General features: G+C 33.8%; 1 protein-coding gene, 1 non-coding gene and 1 pseudogene across 2 annotated transcripts; 1 reads left to right on the forward strand and 2 right to left on the reverse strand.

Annotated features, from left to right (window-relative positions):
- Nucleotides 1-1,165: 1,165 nt before the first annotated feature.
- Nucleotides 1,166-1,271, reverse strand: LOC113864055. The gene has a single exon (XR_003504661.1). It is a non-coding gene; the product is annotated as a small nucleolar RNA R71 (small nucleolar RNA).
- Nucleotides 1,272-9,211: 7,940 nt separating this feature from the next.
- Nucleotides 9,212-15,252, forward strand: LOC113862507 (annotated as a pseudogene).
- Nucleotides 15,253-16,832: 1,580 nt separating this feature from the next.
- On the reverse strand, nt 16,833-21,837 carry LOC113862508 (subtilisin-like protease Glyma18g48580). Its single transcript, XM_027495589.1, has 11 exons — nt 21,763-21,837; nt 21,443-21,552; nt 21,243-21,340; nt 20,987-21,142; nt 19,771-19,894; nt 19,056-19,602; nt 18,768-18,862; nt 18,435-18,686; nt 18,086-18,218; nt 17,777-17,993; nt 16,833-17,374 (listed from the first exon to the last, which is right to left on the reverse strand). Exons 1-11 carry the CDS (start codon nt 21,835-21,837, stop codon nt 16,833-16,835), a joined length of 2,349 nt encoding a protein of 782 aa, XP_027351390.1.
- Nucleotides 21,838-22,880: the final 1,043 nt, after the last annotated feature.

A 22,880-nucleotide genomic window follows, 5' to 3' on the forward strand; every position in this document is an offset into this window, starting at 1 on the left:
ATAGACTTGGGGTTGTTAACCATATATGTTCAAGTTGTGTTCTTAATGCAAGGTATTAATCTTAAAACATAGAGGAATCATGTTGTAAGATTAATTACCTTAGGACTTAATTTCGAGGGATCTGGTTAAGTTATGTAATGAACGTGGAAGTAATAGAATTGAAATCATGTTTATTCAATGAAGATAAAAGAGTTAGAAAGTATATTTGAATCCGATCTCTTCTTGCATAAGGTTTTCTACTAAATTTCAATTTGTTGCTTTTATATATTTTAGAACAAATCAATATTTTATCACATTTTTATATTTTTATATACAACAAGAAAGGAAATTACTATTATCAACAAATCTCTGAGGACGATATCAAATTACTACATCGAAACTTGGTTCGCTTGCCAAGTGTTACCAAAAAGGTCATCAAGTTTTTGGCGCCATTGCCGGAGATTTGGCACAGATATTTAGTAACGTTCATTTCTTGTTAAGTTTTGTTACTAGTTAAGTTTGTGAATATTTATGGTATATATAATTATTTTGTTACTTGGATTTACCCTTTTTGTTAAGATTTCTTATATGCGAGGAAAAACTCCAGCCGAAGAATTACAATTTGATCCTGAGATTGAGAGAACGGCAAGGAGAAATAATAGTAGAACAAGAAGGATCAGACAGTTAGAGACACTCCAAGAACAACAGCAAGAGTTAATTTGTCCATCTTCTTCAATTTCTTCCAAGCAACCGTTCCGTGAGTTAGAAATGGCTGAAGAAGAAACAAATTATGATAGTGGGGCTGAAATAGGTAGACCTCCAAGAAGGACATTGGGTGATTATGCTCTACAACAAGGCCCAAGGCATTTTTCTAGTATTGTAGCTCCTACTGCTTCCAGAGCCATGGAATTGAAACTAGCTTTCCTCAGCTTAGTTAGCTCACAACAGTTTACTGGACTTGACCATGAGGATCCATATTCTCATTTGTCTAATTTTTATGAGCTTTGTAGTACAGTGGGTATTCCAGAAGGTGATGAAGATGCTGTTTATTTAAGATTGTTCCCTTTTTCTTTGACAGGCAAAGCTAAAATATGGCTACAATCTCATCCTAATCAAAGTTTGACCAGCTGGAGCGATGTGGAGAACAAATTTGTTAACAGATTTTACCCTTCATCCAAGTATATCAAAGCCAAGGCTAAGATCACTACTTTTAGGCAAAGCATAGATGAGCCATTTTGTGAAGCCTGGGAGAGATTTAAATCATTGCTCAGAAAATGTCCTAACCATGGGTTTGAAGATATAGCACAACTGAACTTCTTTTGCAATGAAATCAAACCTGAAGTGAAGATGTTGTTAGATGCAGCAGCTGGTGGTACTATGATGTCTGCAGATCCTGATGAAGCCATGCAGATTATTGAGTCATTAGCATCCTCTGATCAACAAGCACAACATGGAAGACATTAATCTCAAAGAAGAGGAATCATTGAGTTGAACACTCATGATGCTATTCTTGCTCAGAATAAGTTGCTAACCCAGCAGATTGAAGCCTTGACAAAACAAATGGCTAAGCTGCCACAACAACTCCATGCCATACAATCCCCCTAACTTAAGTGTGATTTCTGTGGAGGAGATCATCCAAATGGGTTCTGTTCAGAAACTACCAATGAAGAGGAAGTCAATTATATGGGTAATCAACCAAGAGGAGGATATTTTAATTCCCAGAATTTGAATGCTAATAATTTCATGCAGGGAAATCAAGGCTGGAGAAATAATGCTAATAACAACCAAGGTTTTGGATGGAGAAATGAAGCAAAAACCTCCAATAGATCTCCACAACAACAGCAACAAGCTTCTTATCCTTCTATTCATGAGAGGACCAACAAGTTGGAGGACACCCTGAATCAATTTATGCAAGTATCTATCACTAACCAGAAGAATACAGAGGCTTCCATAAAAAATCTAGAAGTTCAGGTGGGTCAGCTAGCGAAACAATTAGCTGACAAGTTTGAAGGTCCATTCTCAACAAACACAAAGACCAACCCCAAGGAGCAATGCCAAGCCATCACAACACGGAGTGGTAAGGTGGTAGGTAGTGATGTTAGAGTGAGTGAGAAGATAGAAGAACATGAGCAGGGTGGTGAGGTTGAGAAAGAGATTGAGAGGAAAGATGGAGAAGATAATAAAGGTGGAGATATAAATAATAAGAGTGAGAGTGAAAAAGAAAATGAAAAAGAGGAAGTAAAAGAAAAGAGTGGTGTAGAAAAAGAAAAGAGTAAGAAGAAGGGCAAGGAGGTAATTTTGACAGTTCTTATTAAAGACCTATCTTACCCTCATGCACCATCAAAGAAAGAGAAAGAAAGACAGTTTGCAAGATTTTTGGATATTATGAAGAAGCTCCAGATCAACATTCCTTTCACTGAAGCTATGGAACAAATGCCCACATATGCTAGATTCATGAAGGATTTGTTGACCAAGAAAAGAAGTATTCTTGAAGAGGAAACTATGGAGCTTGAAGCAGGGTGCAGTGCTATTATACAGAAGTCTTTACCCCAGAAATCCAGAGATCCGGGCAGTTTCACTCTTCCAGTGACTATTGGAAATTTATCAGTGGGAAAGACACTTCTAGATCTTGGTGCTAGTATCAATTTGATACCCTTGTCGATGATAAAGAAAATTGGAGATGTGGAGGTATGTCCTACAAGGATGACCTTGCAGCTAGCAGATAGATCAGTGAAACTTCCACATGGCATAGTTGAAGATATGATAGTAAAGGTGGAGAAATTCATGTTTTCAGTGGATTTTGTAGTAATGGATATTGAAGAGGATGCAGAGGTTCCTTTGATTCTAGGTAGACCATTCATGAAGACCGCCCTAGTTATCATTGACATGGATGACGGAAAGCTAAAGGTGCGAGTTCAAGATGATGAGGTTATTTTTAATGTGTTTGAAGCAATGAAGTTTCCAAAAGGTACCAAAGAATGTTTTAGAGTTGATGTATTGGATGATGTGTACTTGGAAGCTCAAGGCAATCTTAGGAACTCATCACCACTTGAAAAAGTTTTATTTGATGCTGATGAGGAGTTTGATGAGACTTTAGACAAGGAAGTGCAAGAGTGTATTGATAGTTTGAATAAAGGTGCAAGTTCTTCTACTAATACTCATTTGCAAGAAGATGTGAGGGAAGATGAGAAAGTGCAACCTGTAAAGCTAGAACTGAAGCAATTACCATCTCACTTGAAATATGTCTTTTTGGACAGTGATAGTGGGAAGCCAATTATTATTAGCAGTCATTTGTCAAAGGAGCAAGAGAATCAATTGATTGAGGTGATTAAGGCTAATAAAGGTGCTATTGGGTGGACTTTAGCAGATTTGAAAGGAATTAGTCTTTCATACTGTATGCATAAGATATACATGGAGCAAGATTATAAGCCAGTCGCCCAACCTCAAAGATGCCTGAATCCTACCATGAAGGAAGTAGTAAAAAAAGAGGTGGTTAAATTGTTAGAAGCGGGTATGATCTACCCCATCTCAGATAGTGCTTGGGTCAGTCCGGTCCAAGTTGTTCCTAAAAAAAGGGGTATGACAGTTGTGATAAATGAGAAAAATAAGCTGATTCCAACTAGGACGGTGACAGGATGGCATATGTGTATAGACTACAGGAAGCTCAATCAGGCCACTAGGAAAGATCACTTTCCCCTACCCTTCATGGACCAGATGCTTGAGAGATTAGCTGGTCAGTCATACTATTATTTCTTAGATGGTTACTCTGGATACAATCAGATAGCATTAAATTCTCAAGACCAAGAAAAGACAGCTTTTACATGTCCTTTTGGTGTATTTGCTTATAGGAGGATGCCATTTGGCTTGTGTAATGCACCAGCCACATTCCAGAGATGTATGCTAGCTATTTTTCTGATTTACTTAAGAGATGCATTGAGGTGTTCATGGACGATTTCTTAGTTTTTGGATCCTCTTTTGATGTTTGCTTGAAAAACTTAAACACTGTACTGAAGCGATGTGTGGAGACCAATTTAGTACTCAACTGGGAGAAGTGTCACTTTATGGTGACTGAAGGAATTGTGCTGGGGCATAAAATCTCAACAAGAGGAATAGAGGTTGATCCAGCCAAAGTTGAGGTCATTGCTAAGCTTCCACCACCAGCCAACGTCAAAGGAATAAGAAGCTTCTTGGGGCATGCAGGTTTTTATAGAAGATTCATCAAAGATTTCTCCAAGATAGCTAAGCCTCTTAGTAATCTTCTTCTCAAAAGCATTAAATTTGATTTTAATGATGATTGTTTAAAAGCTTTTGAAATGCTAAAGAAAAATCTTGTTTCAGCTCCCATAATCATAGCACAAGACTGGAATTATGATTTTGAACTTATGTGTGATGCTAGTGATTATGGAATAGGAGCAGCATTGGGTCAAAGGAAGAATAAAATTTTTCATATCATATACTATGCAAGTAAAGTGTTAAATGAAACTCAAGTAAATTATGCAACAATTGAGAAAGAGTTACTTGCCATAGTGTATGCACTTGAAAAATTTCGTTCTTATCTCATTGGTTCGAAAATCACTGTATACTGACCATGCAGCTATAAAGTACTTGTTGACAAAAACTGACTCCAAGCCTAGGTTGATCCAGTAGATTCTATTGTTACAAGAATTTGATTTAGAGATCAAAGACAAAAAAGGTTGTGAGAATCATGTTACTAATCACTTATCAAGACTAGTAAATGAACAAGTGACCAATCAGGAGGGTGAGGTCTTGGAGGAGTTTCCAGATGAAAAGTTATTTGCGGTGAGTGAAAGACCCTGGTTTTCTGATATGGCCAACTACAAGGCAGCAGGAGTCATTCCTGAAGAATACAATTGGCACCAGAAAAAGAAATTCTTCAAAGCATCTAACTTCTATGTCTGGGATGACCCTTACTTGTTCAAGATAGGAGCTGCTGGTTTATTGAGAAGGTGTGTATCAGGAAGTGAATGCAAAGATATTCTATGGCATTGTCATAATTCTCTATATGGTGGCCGCTACAATGGTAAGCGCACAACTGCCAATGTTTTACAAGCAAGATTCTATTGGCTATCTCTCTTCAAGGATGCTCATGAACATTGCAAAAGTTGTGACAAATGCCAAAGAACAGGTGGAATTTCAAAAAAAACATGAGTTACCTTTACAGACTATCCTTGAGGTTGAATTATTTGACTGTTGGGAGATCGATTTTGTTGGTCCACTTCCATCTTCATATTCCAATGAATACATACTGGTAGCTGTGGATTATGTATCAAAATGGGTAGAAGCTAGTGCTACTCAAAAGGCCGATGCCAAGACTATCATTAGGTTCTTGAAGAAAAATGTATTTTGTAGGTTTGGTGCTCCAAGAGTGCTTATTAGTGATGGTGGATCACATTTTTGTAATACTCAACTGAGAAAAGTACTTGAGCATTATGGAGTGAGGCATAGAGTGGCTACACCATACCATCCTCAGACCAATGGCCAAGTTAAGGTCTCCAACCGAGAATTAAAGAAGATCCTGGAGAAAACTGTAGCTAGTTCAAGAAAAGACTGGGCCATGAAGCTGGATGACACCTTATGGGCATATAGAACAACATTCAAGACCCCAATTGGGTTGACTCCATTTCAGCTGGTTTATGGTAAGGCGTGTCATTTTCCCGTGGAGTTGGAGCATAAGGCATTTTGGGCCTTAAAGGCATTGAATTTTGACATGAAGACAACTGGTGAAAAAAGAAAAATTCAGTTGCATGAATTAGAGGAATTGAGATTGCAGGCCTATGAGAATAATAGGTTATACAAGAGTAAAGTAAAGGCCTATCATGACAAGAACATAGTGAGAAAGAACTTTCAACCTAGTCAATCAGTTTTGTTATTCAATTCTAGATTGAAGTTATTTCCAGGCAAACTCAAATCAAAGTGGTCAGGCCCATTTTTGGTTAAATCTGTTAAGCCATATGGAGCAATTGAACTTGAAGAACCTGCCACGGGAAGAACATGGACAGTTAATGGTCAAAGACTCAAACCTTATTTGAGGGGTGAAGTTGAAAAGATCATTACCATCACACATCTCAAAGAGATTTGATCATGCAGCAATGTCAAGCTAAAGACATTAAATTAGCATGTTTAGGGTTAATTATGTGTGAATTAGAGTTTGTGTTATCCATATTGTGTGATTAAGTATGTGTGTGTTGAATGTCAAAGTCATTTTAGTTGTGCATTTGCTTGTTTAGTTGTGAAAGTTGAGCATCTTTATAAGTATTGATCTGCATTTGGTTAAAGGTATGTAAGTTAGTGTGTTAATTTGATATGCATTTATATAGATTGTGCATTGTTGTTAGATGATTAGTTAGTGTGATTTGCTTTATGTTAGTATGTTTAATTGCGTGAATTAAAGCTGGTAGAAAGAGAGGGTAGGAGGACAAAGATTGAAGATTCCATATTTTTTGGGTTTCATAGTTGTAGCCCTCACTCATGGCTGCAGCCGTTTTATCAGAAAAATAGCTTAAAAGCAGTTGCTGATATGAGCGCTGTAGCTCTCATTTCAGGGCTATAGCTGCAACTCTCTGTCCAATTAATTTGTATCCAGCGCTGTAGCGCTCATTTCAGGGCTATAGCGTCAACTCTCTGTTTTTGGCACAAAAGTAATATTATCCAGTGCTGCAGCGGTCAAAGCCATTGCTATAGCGAAAGTGCGTATTTTTTTTGCTGAACAAATTCTATGGCCTGGGGACAGTCCTAATTTTTCTGGAGGGGGTGGAACACAACAATACGAAGTGCAAGAGTGTGGAGCCCACACTATGAAGCCTGGAGATCAGATGGAGGAGGAAGGTACAGAGCATGAAGATGAGGAAGAAGATGATCAGGAAGAGGATGGCTCTGAGTCATCAAACTTCTGAGAAAAAGTTTTACCATTTACATTCCTTGTAATTTTAAATTTTTGCATTTACATTTCTTGCAATTTTAAAATTTTTGTTTTTCAATAATGTTATTACTTCTAATTAAAAAAAAATTAAAAATTAAAAAATAATGCTTTAATGCTCATCTTGTGGTTGCATTCTATTAATTGTGCATGATCATGGAATTTCATAAGCATTTCATGAACTTGACATGAAAGATCAGTGATTGAATCATTTAGCTAAGCTAGTGAGTGAGAGTCCCTAACCTGATACATATTATAACATTGTTGAGAGCCATCATCATAGTATATGTGTTTGCATTGGTTGAGTCTTGAAATGGTTGCTCTTATAAGAAATTTTGGAAAGGATCAAGGCATTTTATTGTGTTTATTGAAAATTTTTGAAGCCAAAGCCAAACAACTATCCTGAAATGAGAAAAATCCTTTTGAAACCTGTTTGAGCCTGCTACTTTATTCAACCCTTAATCCTAAGCAAAAATGTTAATTCTTTACCTTTACTAAACCTTAGAGAGCTTGATGACGATGAATTTGGGTTAAGTTGGGAGGAGTGAAGTTTGTTAAGGTTGAAGGAAAGAGAAAAGAATTAGCATGTTGTAAATTGTAAGTGAGAATTACCTCCCTAGTGTTATCATGGTACAACTATGACAAAAGTAGCTTCATGAAAGAAAAAAAAAAAGAAAGAGAGAAGCTAAAATAGTGTACATAAATTTTAAAATAGAGAGGGGATTCTCCACAATGAGTTAAAAAGAAAAATTTTATTAAGAGAGTTCGAGTGAACTTTGAAGGAAGAAATTGGACTGAGAAATGTGATTGGAGTTGAAAATTGAAGAGAATGAAACATTGTTGATTGATGTTATTCATGTTCATTTTGCTCTCTAGAGTTGGAACTTTGTTTAACTAGAAAAACCATGTCTTTCCTTGTTAGCTAGGCCCCATTATAACCCTCAAAAGTCCTTGTGATCCTTAATGTTCTTTTCAAGAGTGATAGTAGAGAGATGATATCAATGTTTATGTTCATAGAAATGATGAGTGGAAAAGAGAGAAACACTCACCCATGAGAGTTATACACTGTGAGAATCATATTTGGTCACTGATTTGTAGTGTTCATGTTTGAATTGTTATGTGAATTCTGTGGTTAAGTATGATTGATTTTTGGGAGAACTTCAAGTGAGTTAAAGATGGTCCTATGAAAGTGAATTGATTGATGAACTTTCTTTCTGTTGAAAAAAAAAAAGCAATTTGCAAGTTGGCTTGTGGTTGTCCTTGTTTTGTTTGGGGACAAACAAAAGAGTAAGTTGGGGGGAATTGTTAAGTGCTAGAAATTCATATTATATCATTAATTTAGCACAGTTTTTGGTTGAAATGTAAATAATTCTGGGTATATCTAACTCCCAATTGTATGAATTAATCTAATTGAAGAAGTCACAAAAGTAGTAGTGTTTTCCTTTAAAATATCTCTCTTTTGTGCAGAATTTGGTGAAGTCTGAAATTCAAGGTTACAGCCCCAAAGCCACAGCTACAGCCATGAAATTGTGCAACAAAAAAGGATTCCAGAGAGCTACAGCCAAAGCCATGAATCTGCAGCTACAGCTGTGAGAGAATTAATGCAAGCCAAAGCTACAACTATAACGGTGAATCCATAGCTATAGCCGTGGAGTTAAAATCTGTTCAAATTCTCTTTGTTTTGAAGACCCATAAAAGAAAAACGGCTGGAAAGAGAAAGGAGGGGGAAGAGCAGAATAGATAAAAAAAAAAGAAAGAAGGACCTTTGGGGAGGAAGAAGAAAAGGGGGGAAGAATGGAGCAACAGAAAACGTAGGAAGGATCGCTTCAGAACAAGAATCACGTCTTCACTTTTTCTCATTGTAATTTCTGTCTACATCTTGATATGGCCCTCACTATGAGTAGCTAATTTCTTTAGGATTGGATTCAATATAACTCCTAACTCAATTACTTCGTGAGTTTATATGATTTTCAATTTATTTACTTGAGTGTGATTCTATTCTTAATGCTTAATTCGGCTTAATCACCCGGTTTATGATCTTTGGCTTTTGAATTCTGTTGGGAAACACTTTTGAAAACCCGAATTGAATCACACACCTAATAATCACTTGTACTAGGAATAGACTTGGGGTTGTTAGCCATATATGTTCAAGTTGTGTTCTTAATGCAAGGTATTAATCTTAAAACATAGAGGAATCATGTTGTAAGATTAATTACCTTAGGACTTAATTTTGAGGGATCTGGTTAAGTTATGTAATGAACGTGGAAGTAATAGAATTGAAATCATGTTTATTCAATGAAGATAAAAGAGTTAGAAAGTATATTTGAATCTGATCTCTTCTTGCATAAGGTTTTCTACTAAACTTCAATTTGTTGCTTTTATATATTTTAGAACAAATCAATATTTTATCACATTTTTATAGTTTTATATACAACAAGAAAGGAAATTACTATTATCAACAAATCCCTGAGGACGATATCAAATTACTACATCGAAACTTGGTCTGCTTGTCAAGTGTTACCAAAAAGGCCATCAACACCAGCTACCAAGAAACTCACTATATTGTTTGTTATTGCTAGGAGTTGTAAGTTTATTTTCTTGCATTATTTACATTCTTGCATTTACTTTTAATTTGCTTTGCTTTCCGTTCATGTAATTTCAGTTCTTGTTTGAGCATATTTCTGTAGAAACCTCTACGTTGTAATTTAGTTTTATATTATTCCTGCTTAACAATTTGTTTTATGACGTATATTGAATCACAACACACTTAAAATAACTCAAAGAGAACCTAAATCCAGTCCCCAAATTGCTCTTGGATTATTTGTTCACAAATTGTCCTTTTTCACCGTAAACACATTTACAAGAGGTGTGCCATTCAGCTTCTAAGACTTTTTGATCCAAGCCCTGCTGTATTGGAATCATTAAGAGGGTCTAACTTGCAAGTGAGTCTTGAAGTGAGAAATGAAGATGTACAAATCTTAGCCTCAAGCCCAGAAGCAGCTACCTAATGGATCGATACTAATGTTGTCCCTTACAAGGATGATGTACTTTTCTAATGGATTACAGTGGGAAATGAGATAATTCTAGGTCCCCAAGCCATGCAAAACATTTATAATGCAATAAATTCTACTGGCTTTAATAGGGAGAAGAACTAAACATATAATTTGGTAGTTTGTTATTTTGTTAATTAGTACTTAACCGTATTGTGTTAGGATCTTAGGGCTTAGTATTATATATAGGTTATTCTCGTTTCTGTTTGTACTAAGTTTTTCATTTAGTAATAAAAGTATTTTTTAGTTTCTTCTTCTTCTCTCTTCTCTCTAACATGGTATCAAGAACTCTAGTGTGACCATGACTTCTGCTTTCGCTCAAAAATCTCTCGTCCAAACTTTCTCCACCCCCATTCCCTTTCGTCTTGATGAAGACAACTATCTCACATGGAAACATGAAACTGAATCCACCATGAAGGGATACAAATTGAAGAAATTCATTCATGGAGATGCATCGATCCCTCCTAAATACGATTCTACGGAGTATAAGGTCAAAGATAAAGTGAGTGAAGCTTTCGAAGATTATGAGCAACATGATGCTATTCTCAAATCATGGCTTCTTGAATCCATGGAAGCAAAATTCAAGATTCGAATGGTAGGTTGTGAGTGGAGCTATCAAATTTGGAAAACCCTTGATACTTATTTTATTTCCCAAACGTGTGCTCGAATCAAGCAACTCAAGATTCAGTTGCGATCCATTAAGAAAACTTCCTCGATCACTCTGTATCTTTTGAAAATCAAGAAGGTTGTAAATACCCTTGCAGCAATTGGTGCTCCTTTGAGTGTTGAAGAATATTTTGATACAATTGTCGATGGGCTTCCTGATGAATATGATGGCTTTGTCACTTCCATTATATCTCGAAAAGATCCTTACACCATTAAAGAAATAGAGGCTCTGCTAATGGCTCAAGAAGATAGATTAGAATCGTGAAAAAAATTGATGGTACCAACATGCAAGCCAATCTTGTACATGGAAATCACTCAAATAACTGTGGTCGTGGTAACAATCAAGGTGGAGGTAGAGGATTTCAAGGTCGTGGTTGTGCTCGTGGAGGTAGATTTCAGCATACTAGCTGAAGGAACAACAAAATTCAATGCCAACTGTGTGGCAAAATGGGCCACTCAGCTTATAATTGTTGGCACAGGTATGATAAAAAATTATCTGATCCAAATCAAAACTCAAATACATTTGTTTTTCATAATACAGGTCAAAATCTGGTTGCTATGCAAGCCATGAATACTTCAGCCCAACACTTGCTCTATGATGCTAGTTAGCATCCTGACTCAAGAGCTATTAATCATCTAACTCCTGATATCAATAATCTTCAACAATGAACTGAGTATTTTGGCTTTGAGAAGATACATATGGGTAATAGATCAGGTATAAGAATTTCTAATATTGGTACTTCTTATATTTAGTCAAATATTACTGATCAAAATTTTATCCTAAAAAATATCTTGCATGCGCCTTTAATTACAAAGAATTTGTTAAGTGTTTCTCAATTTACTCAAGAAAACAAGGTTTTTTTTTAGTTTCACACGGACACTTGTCTTGTTAAATCTCAGGAAACCAAGACTACTCTTCTTTAAGTGAGACTTACGAATGGTTTATATTTAGCATGTTAAACTTGCCAATCCTTCAACATGCTTTTCTGCAAAGTCACATGGTTTAACTTCTAGTGATAGGCCCGTAAACAATTCTGAAATTCTTCCTATATAATCTTGTGTTTTTAATGTTGAAAATAGAGGTACTGTGTTTGATGTTTGGCATGGTAGACTTGCTCATGCTTCTAATAAGATCTATGCATATGTCATGAGACAGTGTAATATCCCTGTGAAAAATCTCAATAAAACAAATATTACATGTACTTCTTGTTGTATTGGTAAGTCTTATGTTTTGCCTTTTCCTAATGCTTCTACTAATTATACGATTCCCCCTGATCTTATTTACACTGATGTTTAGGGTCCCTCACCTTTACCTTCTAGACTAGAATATAGATACTATGTAAACTTTATTGATGCTTACTCTAAGTTTACATGACTATACTTTATGCATAACAAATCTGAAGTTTTTACACACTTTAAACATTTCAAAACGCTTGTTGAAAATCAATTTCAAAGAAAACTTAAGTATGTTCAAACAAATGGTGAAAAAGAATATACGTGTTCACTAAATTTTTTGACAGATTAAGGTATTATATATAGAATAAGTTGTCCATATACACATTAGTAACATGGTACTATTGAAAGGAAACATAGACATGTAGCTGAGACTAGTCTTACCTTGTAAGCTTCTTCTTATTTACCTTCTAATTTCTGGACAAATGCTTTTGCCACAGCTAATTATGTCATCAATAGATTGCCTACTCCTAATCTTCAGTTTCAGACACCCTTTCATAAGCTTTTTCACAAATCACCTGATTATACTTTTCTCAAACCTTTTGACTGTGCTTGTTTTCTACATTTAAGACCTACAACAAACATAAAATGGATTTTAGATTTAGCCTTTGTACTTTTGTTGGCTACACCCTCAACATAAAGGTTACAAGTGCCTCACTAGTAAAGGTTCAATAATTGTGGCAAGAAATATAGTTTTCTATGAAACTGAGTTTTCTTACAAAGATAGAGTTCAAACCGCTATTAACATGTCCACTGATGTACAATCAGTGACAATGTTGCTTACAATTCCAGTGGTCTCAAAACAACATCCAGTTTCTCAGGTAACTACTAATTTTGTTCCTCCCAGGACCCCTATTGATATTGTTCCTTGTTCAGGTATACCTCTTAAGAATTCAAATTTTGCAACATCTGCATCTGTTTCTGCTCAAATCAACCATGAGACAACTTCATCTACTTTACCACAAACTAATTTTGTTGTTCCTGCACTCACCATATCTCAAACTATCCACAACACTCATTCCATGACTACTCTAGCCAAAGCTGGAATTTTTAAACCTAGAGTTCTTCTTGCTACTACAGAAACCATCCAATCATACACAAGCTCTCGCCATTCTAGAATGGAAACAAGCCATGCAAGATGAGTATAATGCCCTCTTACACAATAAAACTTGGAGTCTTGTTCAACTTCCACCCGGTAGGAAAGCTGTTACCTGCAAATGATTGTTTAAAATAAAGTATGATACTGAAGGTAAAATCAGCAGACATAAAGCCAGATTGGTTGCCTGTGAATTTACACAATAGGCAAGGCTTGATTATACAAAAACTTTCAGCCCTGTAGTCAAGCCAGTCACCATCAGGGTAGTCCTCTCCATTGCTCTATCAAGAGGCTGATCAATCCATCAACTTGACATTGATAATGCCTTTCTTAATGGCACTCTTTGGGAGGAAATCTATACAAAACAACCATCAAGTTTCAGTAATGGTGATGAGAACACTGTATGCAGACTTCACAAAGCTTTTTATGGTCTAAAACAAGCACCACGTGCTTGGTTTCAAAAGCTTGGCTCAACTCTCCATAGACTTAGCTTCAAGGAAACCAGAAGTGACACATCTCTTTTCACTCTTCATACACAACACTTTATAATATTCATGTTAATGTATGTAGATGATATTATTATCACCAACAGCTCTAGTCAAGCAATTTCCAACTTAATAGCTAAACTCAATGCAAAATTTCCTCTCAAAAATCTAGGCAAGTTGCATCATTTACTTAGTATAGAAGTTCAACCAGCTTCAAATGGTGGCCTCTAGCTCTCTTAAATAAAGTACATTTCAGACTTGGTAACAAATATTAATATGTCAAATGCAAGGTTAATAAAAACTCTTTTTACTCCTTCAACTAAACTTCTAGTTGATGGCACTGATCAAGCTCAAGATCCTTAATTATACAGATCCGTAATAGGAGCATTGCAATATGCTACAATCACTCGACCAGATATTGCTTACCCTGTCAACAAATTGTGTCAATTCATGCATAATTCTCTTGAAGTTTATTGGACTGCTGTAAAAAGGATACTTAGATACTTAAATGGCACCATTAATTATTGTTTCCATTTTAACAAAACAAATTATCTTAACATTTCTGCTTTCTGTGACAGTGATTGAGCCTCAAATCCTAATGACTTAAGGTCAACTTTTGGATATTGTGTGTACTTAAGAAATAACATTGTCTCCTGGACAGCAAAGAAACAAATAATGGTATCCAAGTCAAGTACTGAAGCTGAATTTCGATCCTTATAAACAGTAGTTTCAGAAATTGCTTATATCCGAAACTTGCTCATTAAACTGCAGATTCCTATGACTAGAGTTCCACTGATTTGGTGTGATAATCAAGGAGTTGTGCTTCTTTCTGCTAATCCAATTTTGCACAGCAAAACCAAACGCTTTGAATTGGATTTATGATATATCCAAGAGAAGGTTGCCAGAGGAGAATTGATTGTTAAACATGTACTAGCTCGTTTTCAAGTTTCAGATTTACTCACCAAGGCACCTTCATCAAACATCTTTTTGGAGTTAAGACCAAAACTCAATGTGAAACAAAAATCCACATTGACTTTGTAGGGGGATAACAAGGAGAAGGACTAAACATATAATTTTGTTTAGTAGTTTGTTATTTTGTTAATCAGTATTTAACCATATTTTGTTAAGATCTTAGGACTTAGTATTATATATAGGTTATTTTTGTTTTTGTTTGTACTAAGTTTTTCATTCAGTAATAAAAGTATTTTTTAGTTTCTTCTTCTTCTCTCTAACAGGCTTAACTACCTCTAAGGTGACCACATCATTTTATTTGCTTGGCCTTGTTTCCTCTTTCCCTCCATCAGCTGGGGCATTCACAAATGAAATAGTGAATGTTATGAAGAGTGTTACTACTTTTCTTGCTCAAACAGGTGCACCCCTTATGGTCAATGTATACCCTTACTATAGTTACACTTCAGATCCATCACATATAACCTTTGAATATGCCTCATTTCAAGGCACAACTCCTGTAATTGATGGTGACTTGAAATATTGTAGCCTATTTGATGCAATGGTTGATTCAGTTTATGCAGCATTGGAAAAGTTAGGAGCAAACAATGTTGGTATAATCATAGGAGAAGTTGGTTGGCCTACTATAGGAAATGAGCCTTACACAACCATACAAAATGCACAAACCATTAACCAAAACTTGCTAAATCAATTGCAGGATAATAGCGGCACACCAAGAAGGCCAGGTCAACCTTTGGATGCTTTTATTTTTGCCATGTTCAATGAAAACCAGGGTGGAGCAGAATTGGAGTCTATTTACCAAACATGACTCCTGTTTATCCCCTTTTAAGTTGTTGATCATAGAAATGCATAAAGCAAGTTATCAAATTCTATAGGCTATCTGCACATTAAACATTGTACGAATTACTATATCATAAATAAAATTGATGAATCAACGTGTATAATGTTTCGTTTTATTTTGCTCTCTATTTGTAAATTGAGATTTCAATGGAGAATAATGACATATAAGAGATAAATTATCCGTGTGTTGGAGAGGATTTGTGTAGATATAAAAAATTGGTTTAGAATAAAAAAAAAAGCTAAAATTTAAATTTTTATTAATTTATTATTTATCATAATTAAATCATTGTAAATTGTTCCGTTAATTCTTTTATTTTTTATTTGTAAAATGATGTCATTTCGTTTATTTAACGAGTACAAAATAATATAAATTTTATAATATGTTTTGTTCTGGTTTTCTAAATAAATATATATTTAAAATTTTATTTATTATTCCTAAATGCATATAATAAAAGTGTAATGAAAAATTAGCTTTTATATTCAACTTTTAAATCTCAAAACATTTAAACAATTTCAAGTTACATTAATATGAAATTAAATCTTATTTATTTAGAATATTTTATAAATAGAAATGATCAATAAAATAATATTTTTTATGTATTTAAAGTTAAAGTACCTACTGGTAATTTATTTAAAATTATAATTAAAACTTAAAAAATTAAAAAATAACTTACTATATATTTCATATTCATATATATTATATTAGTTTAGTAATTCATACAATACACATATATTTTATTTTAAAATAAACATAAAATATTAAAATATATTATAAAAATTTAACACTTAAATTAAGAATTGTTTATAATTGTAAAACTAATAAAATATAATATATTAATGAAGATTAGATAAACTATTATGACGCATATTTCAATTAAAATATAATTTATATATATAATATTATGCTAATATGATTTAAATGTTAAAAAGTGCACATATTTTATCATATATACATATATATATATATATATATATATATATATTGCAACAGAAAATAATAAAAGATATCCTAATTTTAAAAAAATTATAAGTAACTAAAAAAATAACTTTATATAGTATTTGAAAGTAATACAAATTTTGAGAAGAAAAATGCATAAAAGTAATGAATTTTACGATTTTTAACAGAGAACATATTTTTTTTGTGAAATTAAATATATAATTATTAAGAATTTTGATTAAAAGTATTGTAAATGAAAGATGATAAATTTTATCAAGTTAACGTAAGCATTGGTGAGAATTTGATATTTTTACACTTCAAAAATATCTAAAAGAATAATTTCGCGCTTGGCACATTAATTTAAGCTTAGACGGAAAACACAAAGATAATGCTACATGCATGTTCAGTTGCACCAAACTTGGAAGAGTAAAAAGGCATGTTATTTAATGTGTTGTGCTCCCATGCATTAATTATTGTTATAACACACGTTAATTTCTACAATAATAACCAAACAACCAAAAAAGGATGAAATAACAAAGGGTCACAAACATGAGATCCCAGTAGTGAAACATCCATTTTTACATAAACCCCTATATTAATATATATGATGTCCTTACACCACTAACTCTAAGGAGATTTTTCATTTGCGCCGAACTGTGATGGGACTTCTGACTATGTGCTTTCCATTTGTCCACAGCAATTCCCCAAAACTATAATTTCCCCGCTTAGTTACACTTGAAGCTTGTACAGTAACCTTGAATGTCTTCTTTTCACCAACTTTCTTGAAAGTCAAGGAATTGGGTATAACAACAATGTTATATCCAGGCAATTGGGCTTTTACAACATAGGTGCTTGGTGGCCCAACATTGGTGACCGTGCGAGTGACAACCATGGCATTTAACCCAAGATTTGGCATTGTTATTGAAGGGTAGTTCAAGTCAGTTATGCTGTGAGATCCTGAACAAGTGAATGTCTTGTTGAAATTAAGTGCGGAAATGAGTTGTCGGTCGTATCCAGAAGCACATAGGAAGTTCAAGTAATCAACAATGCTTAGATCATAAACAAGTCCAGGATCTATTGCTGAGTTAGGTTGAACATGTCCTGAACCATAAGCAAACGGGTTTGCCAATGTTTTATCAAACGCATCCCGTATTGGTCTGTTGGTGTTATCTCTTGTGCTTGCTGCAAGACATCATTTAAATATGTTAGAAATCGCCTAAAATAGTACTATTTCAGACACGATGAGTGGGTGGGGCACAAATATAAAGCGAAAATTGTTATCACTTCAGCTATCATAGTTGTATGATTAGGATTGATCTCTCAACTATGTCAGGGCTCTTAATGGTATTTTTTTTCACTTTGTAGAATCACATGATCAAACTCAATATGATATGTTTAAGTGATCCATGTTCTTCTACTCATATTAGTACACATTGGTTATATATAAGACAAATGCATACAATTGGTACATAATGATTATGTCGTAAATAAGTTAGACTATTCCTTGTACTCTAATTGATAATATCTTTGTTTTATAAAAAAAATATTAATTGGACACAAAGTATATGCATTGAGAGAGAATACCTGTGGTCATGATTGCTGATTTAATAGCTGCTGGACTCCAACTAGGATGAAGTGTTTTGATAAGTCCAGCAATGCCAGCGACATGAGGGCAAGACATAGAAGTTCCTTGCAAAACATTGAATGGAAACCCTCTGCGAGGGTCTGAAGGTAGGTTTGATGCACTAGCGAATAGTGAATAGGCAGCAAGTATGTTCACACCGGGTGCAGTTACATCAGGCTAAAAAACAAAAGAAGTCTCATTGAACAATAAAGACACTATAGAGTATATATGTATAGTTGATTAAAAGAAAATCCAACACTAATGTGCACCTTGAGTATTGATGGTTGAATCTTATTGGGTCCTCTAGAGGAGAATGAAGCCATAACTGGAGCTGGCTTTATTCCAAACAAAGTTCTTGCCGAAGACATCCTTATTGTATTGCCCGATTTTATCGTAGAGTCCCTGCAATATAAGCATATAGTGTGTGTGCATAAATGGAGCACTTTATTTGACGTCATTGGAACATGGAAATTAATACACTTACTAGGTGTATAAATTTAGTAAAAAATGTGATTAAAAAAAGAAAATAAAACAGAAATACTAAATAAACATAGAAATAATTTATTATAAAGATAATAATTTTAGAAAATGGTATATGAAAAATATATATATAATTACGTTGCAGTTAAGTTAAACTTAGCAGGATTTGTTATTGAATGATTCTGCGGATAGTTGACGGTGGATAAAACATGAGGCTCAGCAAGAAGTGTGTTCCCATTTTGCTTTTGATTGCCCAAAATCACTCCCCTGGCACCAGCAGATAGAGCTTCTTGACCTTCTGCAACTGATTTTATTTTTCCTTCTCGAAGGCACGACACTATTTTGCCATTCACTTTTCTAGGATCAAGTGTCCCAGCCCTACAAAATCGACTGCAAGAAAGCACACGAAAATGAATGCATGGTCATCTAGTAAACAAAGTTCGAAGAAATGCTTGTGAGATTTGCACTTACGCATCTCGATTTGTTGCATTGGCAAATTTCCCATCAGTAGCAAGGATCAGAGAAAAGGACTGATTAGGTGGTAAATTTACAAAAAGACTGTCTCCCTGCAAGTAATACAAATAAAAAACAATTATTCTAACACGACAATTACAAAAATAATAAAAATTACACTCATTTTTTCTAAAACTTGATATATTTTTTTAACCCTACAAAAACCTCAATTTATATATTAGATAGTATTGTGTCGTCTTTCCATTAACATATATTAGAATTATAAATTAAGAAAAAGGACACTACCGTGATTTTCTGATTGTTACCAAAAGTTAAAGTGCTGCTGAAGTCCCTATCTATTGTGCTAGCAGCAATAGTGAATAGCCAGGGAGCCACATTAAGAACAGTTCCAGGTGTTGGTCCATCATTCCCAGCCGCGGCAACCACTAATACATTTTTGGAAAGTGCATGGAATGCCCCAATAGAAACTTCATCTGTGAATATTTCTTCAGCACTAAGACTAGTTCTGCCTCCAATAGAAACAGAAATCACATCAACACCATCACTTATGGCTTGATCAATAGCAGCTAACACATCTGCACCAAAGCAACTAGCAGCATCTGTGAGAGACCAGCATGCTTTGTAAGCTGCAACTCTAGCTCTTGGAGATCCACCCTTTGCAGTGCCATTGCCATTTCCAAAGACACTTGCACCTGCCACAAAGTTTCCTCCAGCTGTTGATAGAGTGTGGGTACCATGGCCCACAAAGTCACGCGCTGTTTGTTGTGATGAGGGAAGTTTGCCGCTGAATGCTTCATAAGCTTTGTTGAAGAATCTTGCTCCAATTAGCTTTCTGCATTACGTATCACACAATACTGTGTTAATATTTTTGTAGGCATAACTTAGAAGACTTTTATTTCTATCATTTTTCTTGCTTATGTTATTTATATATCTGTTCATGATTAAATGCCTAGTTTGATGATCGAATTTTCTTTGATTGATTAAATGAAAGGAAGAGGACCTGTTACATGGAATTTTCTTTGAACCCCGCAATCTGTCAATTTGACAGACATTGCCCCCACGCCATTTTGCTGGCACAAGACCGATTCCTGTGTCGCTAAAACTCGTGGATTCAGGCCAAACACCTACACAATGGTCAAGTTAGAAGAATATTTAAACAATTTAGACATTTCATTTTAAATAAATAATAAAAAAAAAGAAATAGATCATTCATTTTAGATTTTAACGCGTGTGTGTATATATATATATATATAATTTCTTTGTTTAAAACCCCACCAATTTTGTATGTCTGCGCTCAGACAATAATGGAAGACAAATAATTCCTACAAATGATATCACTTTAAATTCCCACATATTATATAAGAGATGATCTTAAACCCTACGTCACGATTACTCATTTTTATCTTTACTTTTTTCCGAATAATAATTCTATATTAATCAATAACGGAATAAAAGAAAAATGTAATTCTCTAGTAAGCTAGAAATACATTTCTCGAGTTAATTTTTAAAATCAGAATATATAAAAAATTATTAGAATCATAAATTTAGCTATTTAAAAGTGAGACAACATCAAATAAAATTAAATGTCAAATTTAATAAAATTAAAACTTAAACAATATTTTATTAAAAATAAATTTTATTAATTTGAATATAAAGTTATTACAAAATATAGAAAGCTTATAAAGTTTTATAGAATTTAAAGATTAATTGTTACTCTATCATTTTATTTTGGCATATGATATGTTATTTAAAATATCAGTAAATAGTTATTATTAGATTATATAATTATATATTTTAAAATTATGAAAAATTTTATATGCGTAATTATCATGATAATCAAATGAATCAACAGATGCTCTAATAAAATTTGTTTTAAATGAAAAAATTATAATAATATCATTTTATTAATCAACAGTTATGTTTAATTCATATATATATATATATTCTATTTTGAACTTCTCCCAATAAAAAAACTTACAATCAATATATCATAGATTCATTGGTGTCCAAATAACAAAATCTATTAAAATTGATGACAATTGGTTTCAAAGTGACCCATCTTTTCGAGATACAGATCATATAGGTTCATAGAATTGTGGGCACTTACCCTCGTGCAAATTTTAAACATGGAACACACACCATGAGATCTTACGGGCAAATAAAATATATAATATTATTTAACAAATAAATTGTGGTAAGAAAACTATGAAGTTTACCTGTGTCAATGTTACCGATTATTGTTTTTTCACCAAATCTTCCCCTTTGCCATGCTGTGTTCACACCATTCCTTTGCAATCCAAGAAACTCCCAGGAACGGGTAGTGTACAGTTTATGCTCTTTGCTCAAGAACACGGACACTACATTTGGTTTTTCTGCATCATTACAAACATTGTGTCACCTAACTAATTTGAAACAAAATATATAATTAATTTGGAAGATGTTTATGGCAGTATTTGCTATTCATTTTCTAACTTGCAGTATCTTCTGCTTCTTCCTCTTCAAGTGCAGCTGCAAAGCCATTTATGTGTTGATTATATGAATAAATAATTGCTTCTTTCGCTTTCTCATGGCTGTGAGTGATCAATATACACAAAACAGTTAATTACATCCTTCTTAACCAGTGCTTAGCTAGGAAGAATTTAACGGTTAATTCAACTTAATTAATCATATACCTTCCCAAGATTGAACCCAATAAATCGTAATGAGAAAGAGTAGCAGTTTCAAGATCAACAGATGAAGGGTTTGGACCATGAGAATGTGCTCCCAAGTATACAATGTAGCACTGTAAACAACAAATAAAAAATCAACAATTGGTGAAGTGTAAGCAAAACAATGTAATGCATCACCATTATGTAATTCATTTATTACACCCTATGAAATCTTCATCTCAACTTCAAAGTGGAAACCTCACAACAATATTCAAAAAAGCAATTTTTTGTTTTGGTAATTCATCATGCAAATGAGCAATTAATAAACATGCAACCTGGCCTACCTTTTTGCTGGCATGAACAAAATTCAGCAACAGAGAGAGAATAAGAAAGGATGAAAGACGAAGGGAGCGATCCATTCTCTTCAGTTGATGGTCTTTGGAAAGTGCTCAGCTTAGCACATGGCCTCTGCTAATTCCTCGCCTTAAGTAACGAAAGGACATAAATAAAGCCAAATTTTATTTGAACTATATAAACACGACTCTAGATTGATTTTATTCCTAAAGTCAGATACAAAAGAAATATTTATCCTTAGTTTAAAGTAAGAAATTTATGATTATTACTCAATCATAAAGAAAGACTCTTTTCAAATAAATATTTTTTCTGTGTATATATATTTTTTGTGTGTATGTTTAATGAAATTTCTTGACTTTAACTATTCCTTTTATGACTGTGTAAGTTTTAATCTTTTTCAATGCTCGTTCCTTGCGTGTATATTTATTTTATACTTTATTTTTATAACCCAGCCATCAAATAAAAAACCATAAATTTAAGAATAAAATTTATTAAAATAAACTGAAAATAAATTATTTTATTAAGTTATACTAAGTAGTTTATTAAAATAAATTAAAAATAGCTTCTGAGAATTATGTTATTTTTTCTAAGTCTCTTTAATACATCTATGGGGCATGTAATCACGAGATTAAAGGAAACAAAAAATTTATAGCATGCTTAATTTCACGTTAAGGAATACGTAAATCCACACTTGCAATTATAACGTTAGAGATTCAGGTCTCAAATACACGAAAATTTTGGCAGAAGTGGTGCTAGGTAGCTTGAGGGTGAGTCAAGACTCCAAGGAATTGGGAACACTTGAAGAAAGAAGTAGCATAAGAACGTGGTACTTTCCACAGTGTCTGAAGAGCTGACAAGAGGCTAAGATTTATTATTATTATTTTGTTGATGACGAGATGATGAGTTGAGGGTTGAATGAGAGAAAGGAGGATGTGATTGGCGTGCCATATTTTGTCATTTAATTTTATCACAAGATTAAAAAAGGTGTTAAATCTATTTTCTTTGATATTTTATAAAATTAATGAATAATTAATATATTTTTATAATTTTATTCTTAATAATTAATATTTATTTAGTAGAGAACAATAATTGAGGGAAATAAATCATA

The sequence above is a fragment of the Abrus precatorius genome, unplaced genomic scaffold, assembly GCF_003935025.1.
Source record: "Abrus precatorius isolate BTA unplaced genomic scaffold, Abrus_2018 Scaffold3, whole genome shotgun sequence".
Lineage (NCBI taxonomy): Eukaryota > Viridiplantae > Streptophyta > Magnoliopsida > Fabales > Fabaceae > Abrus > Abrus precatorius.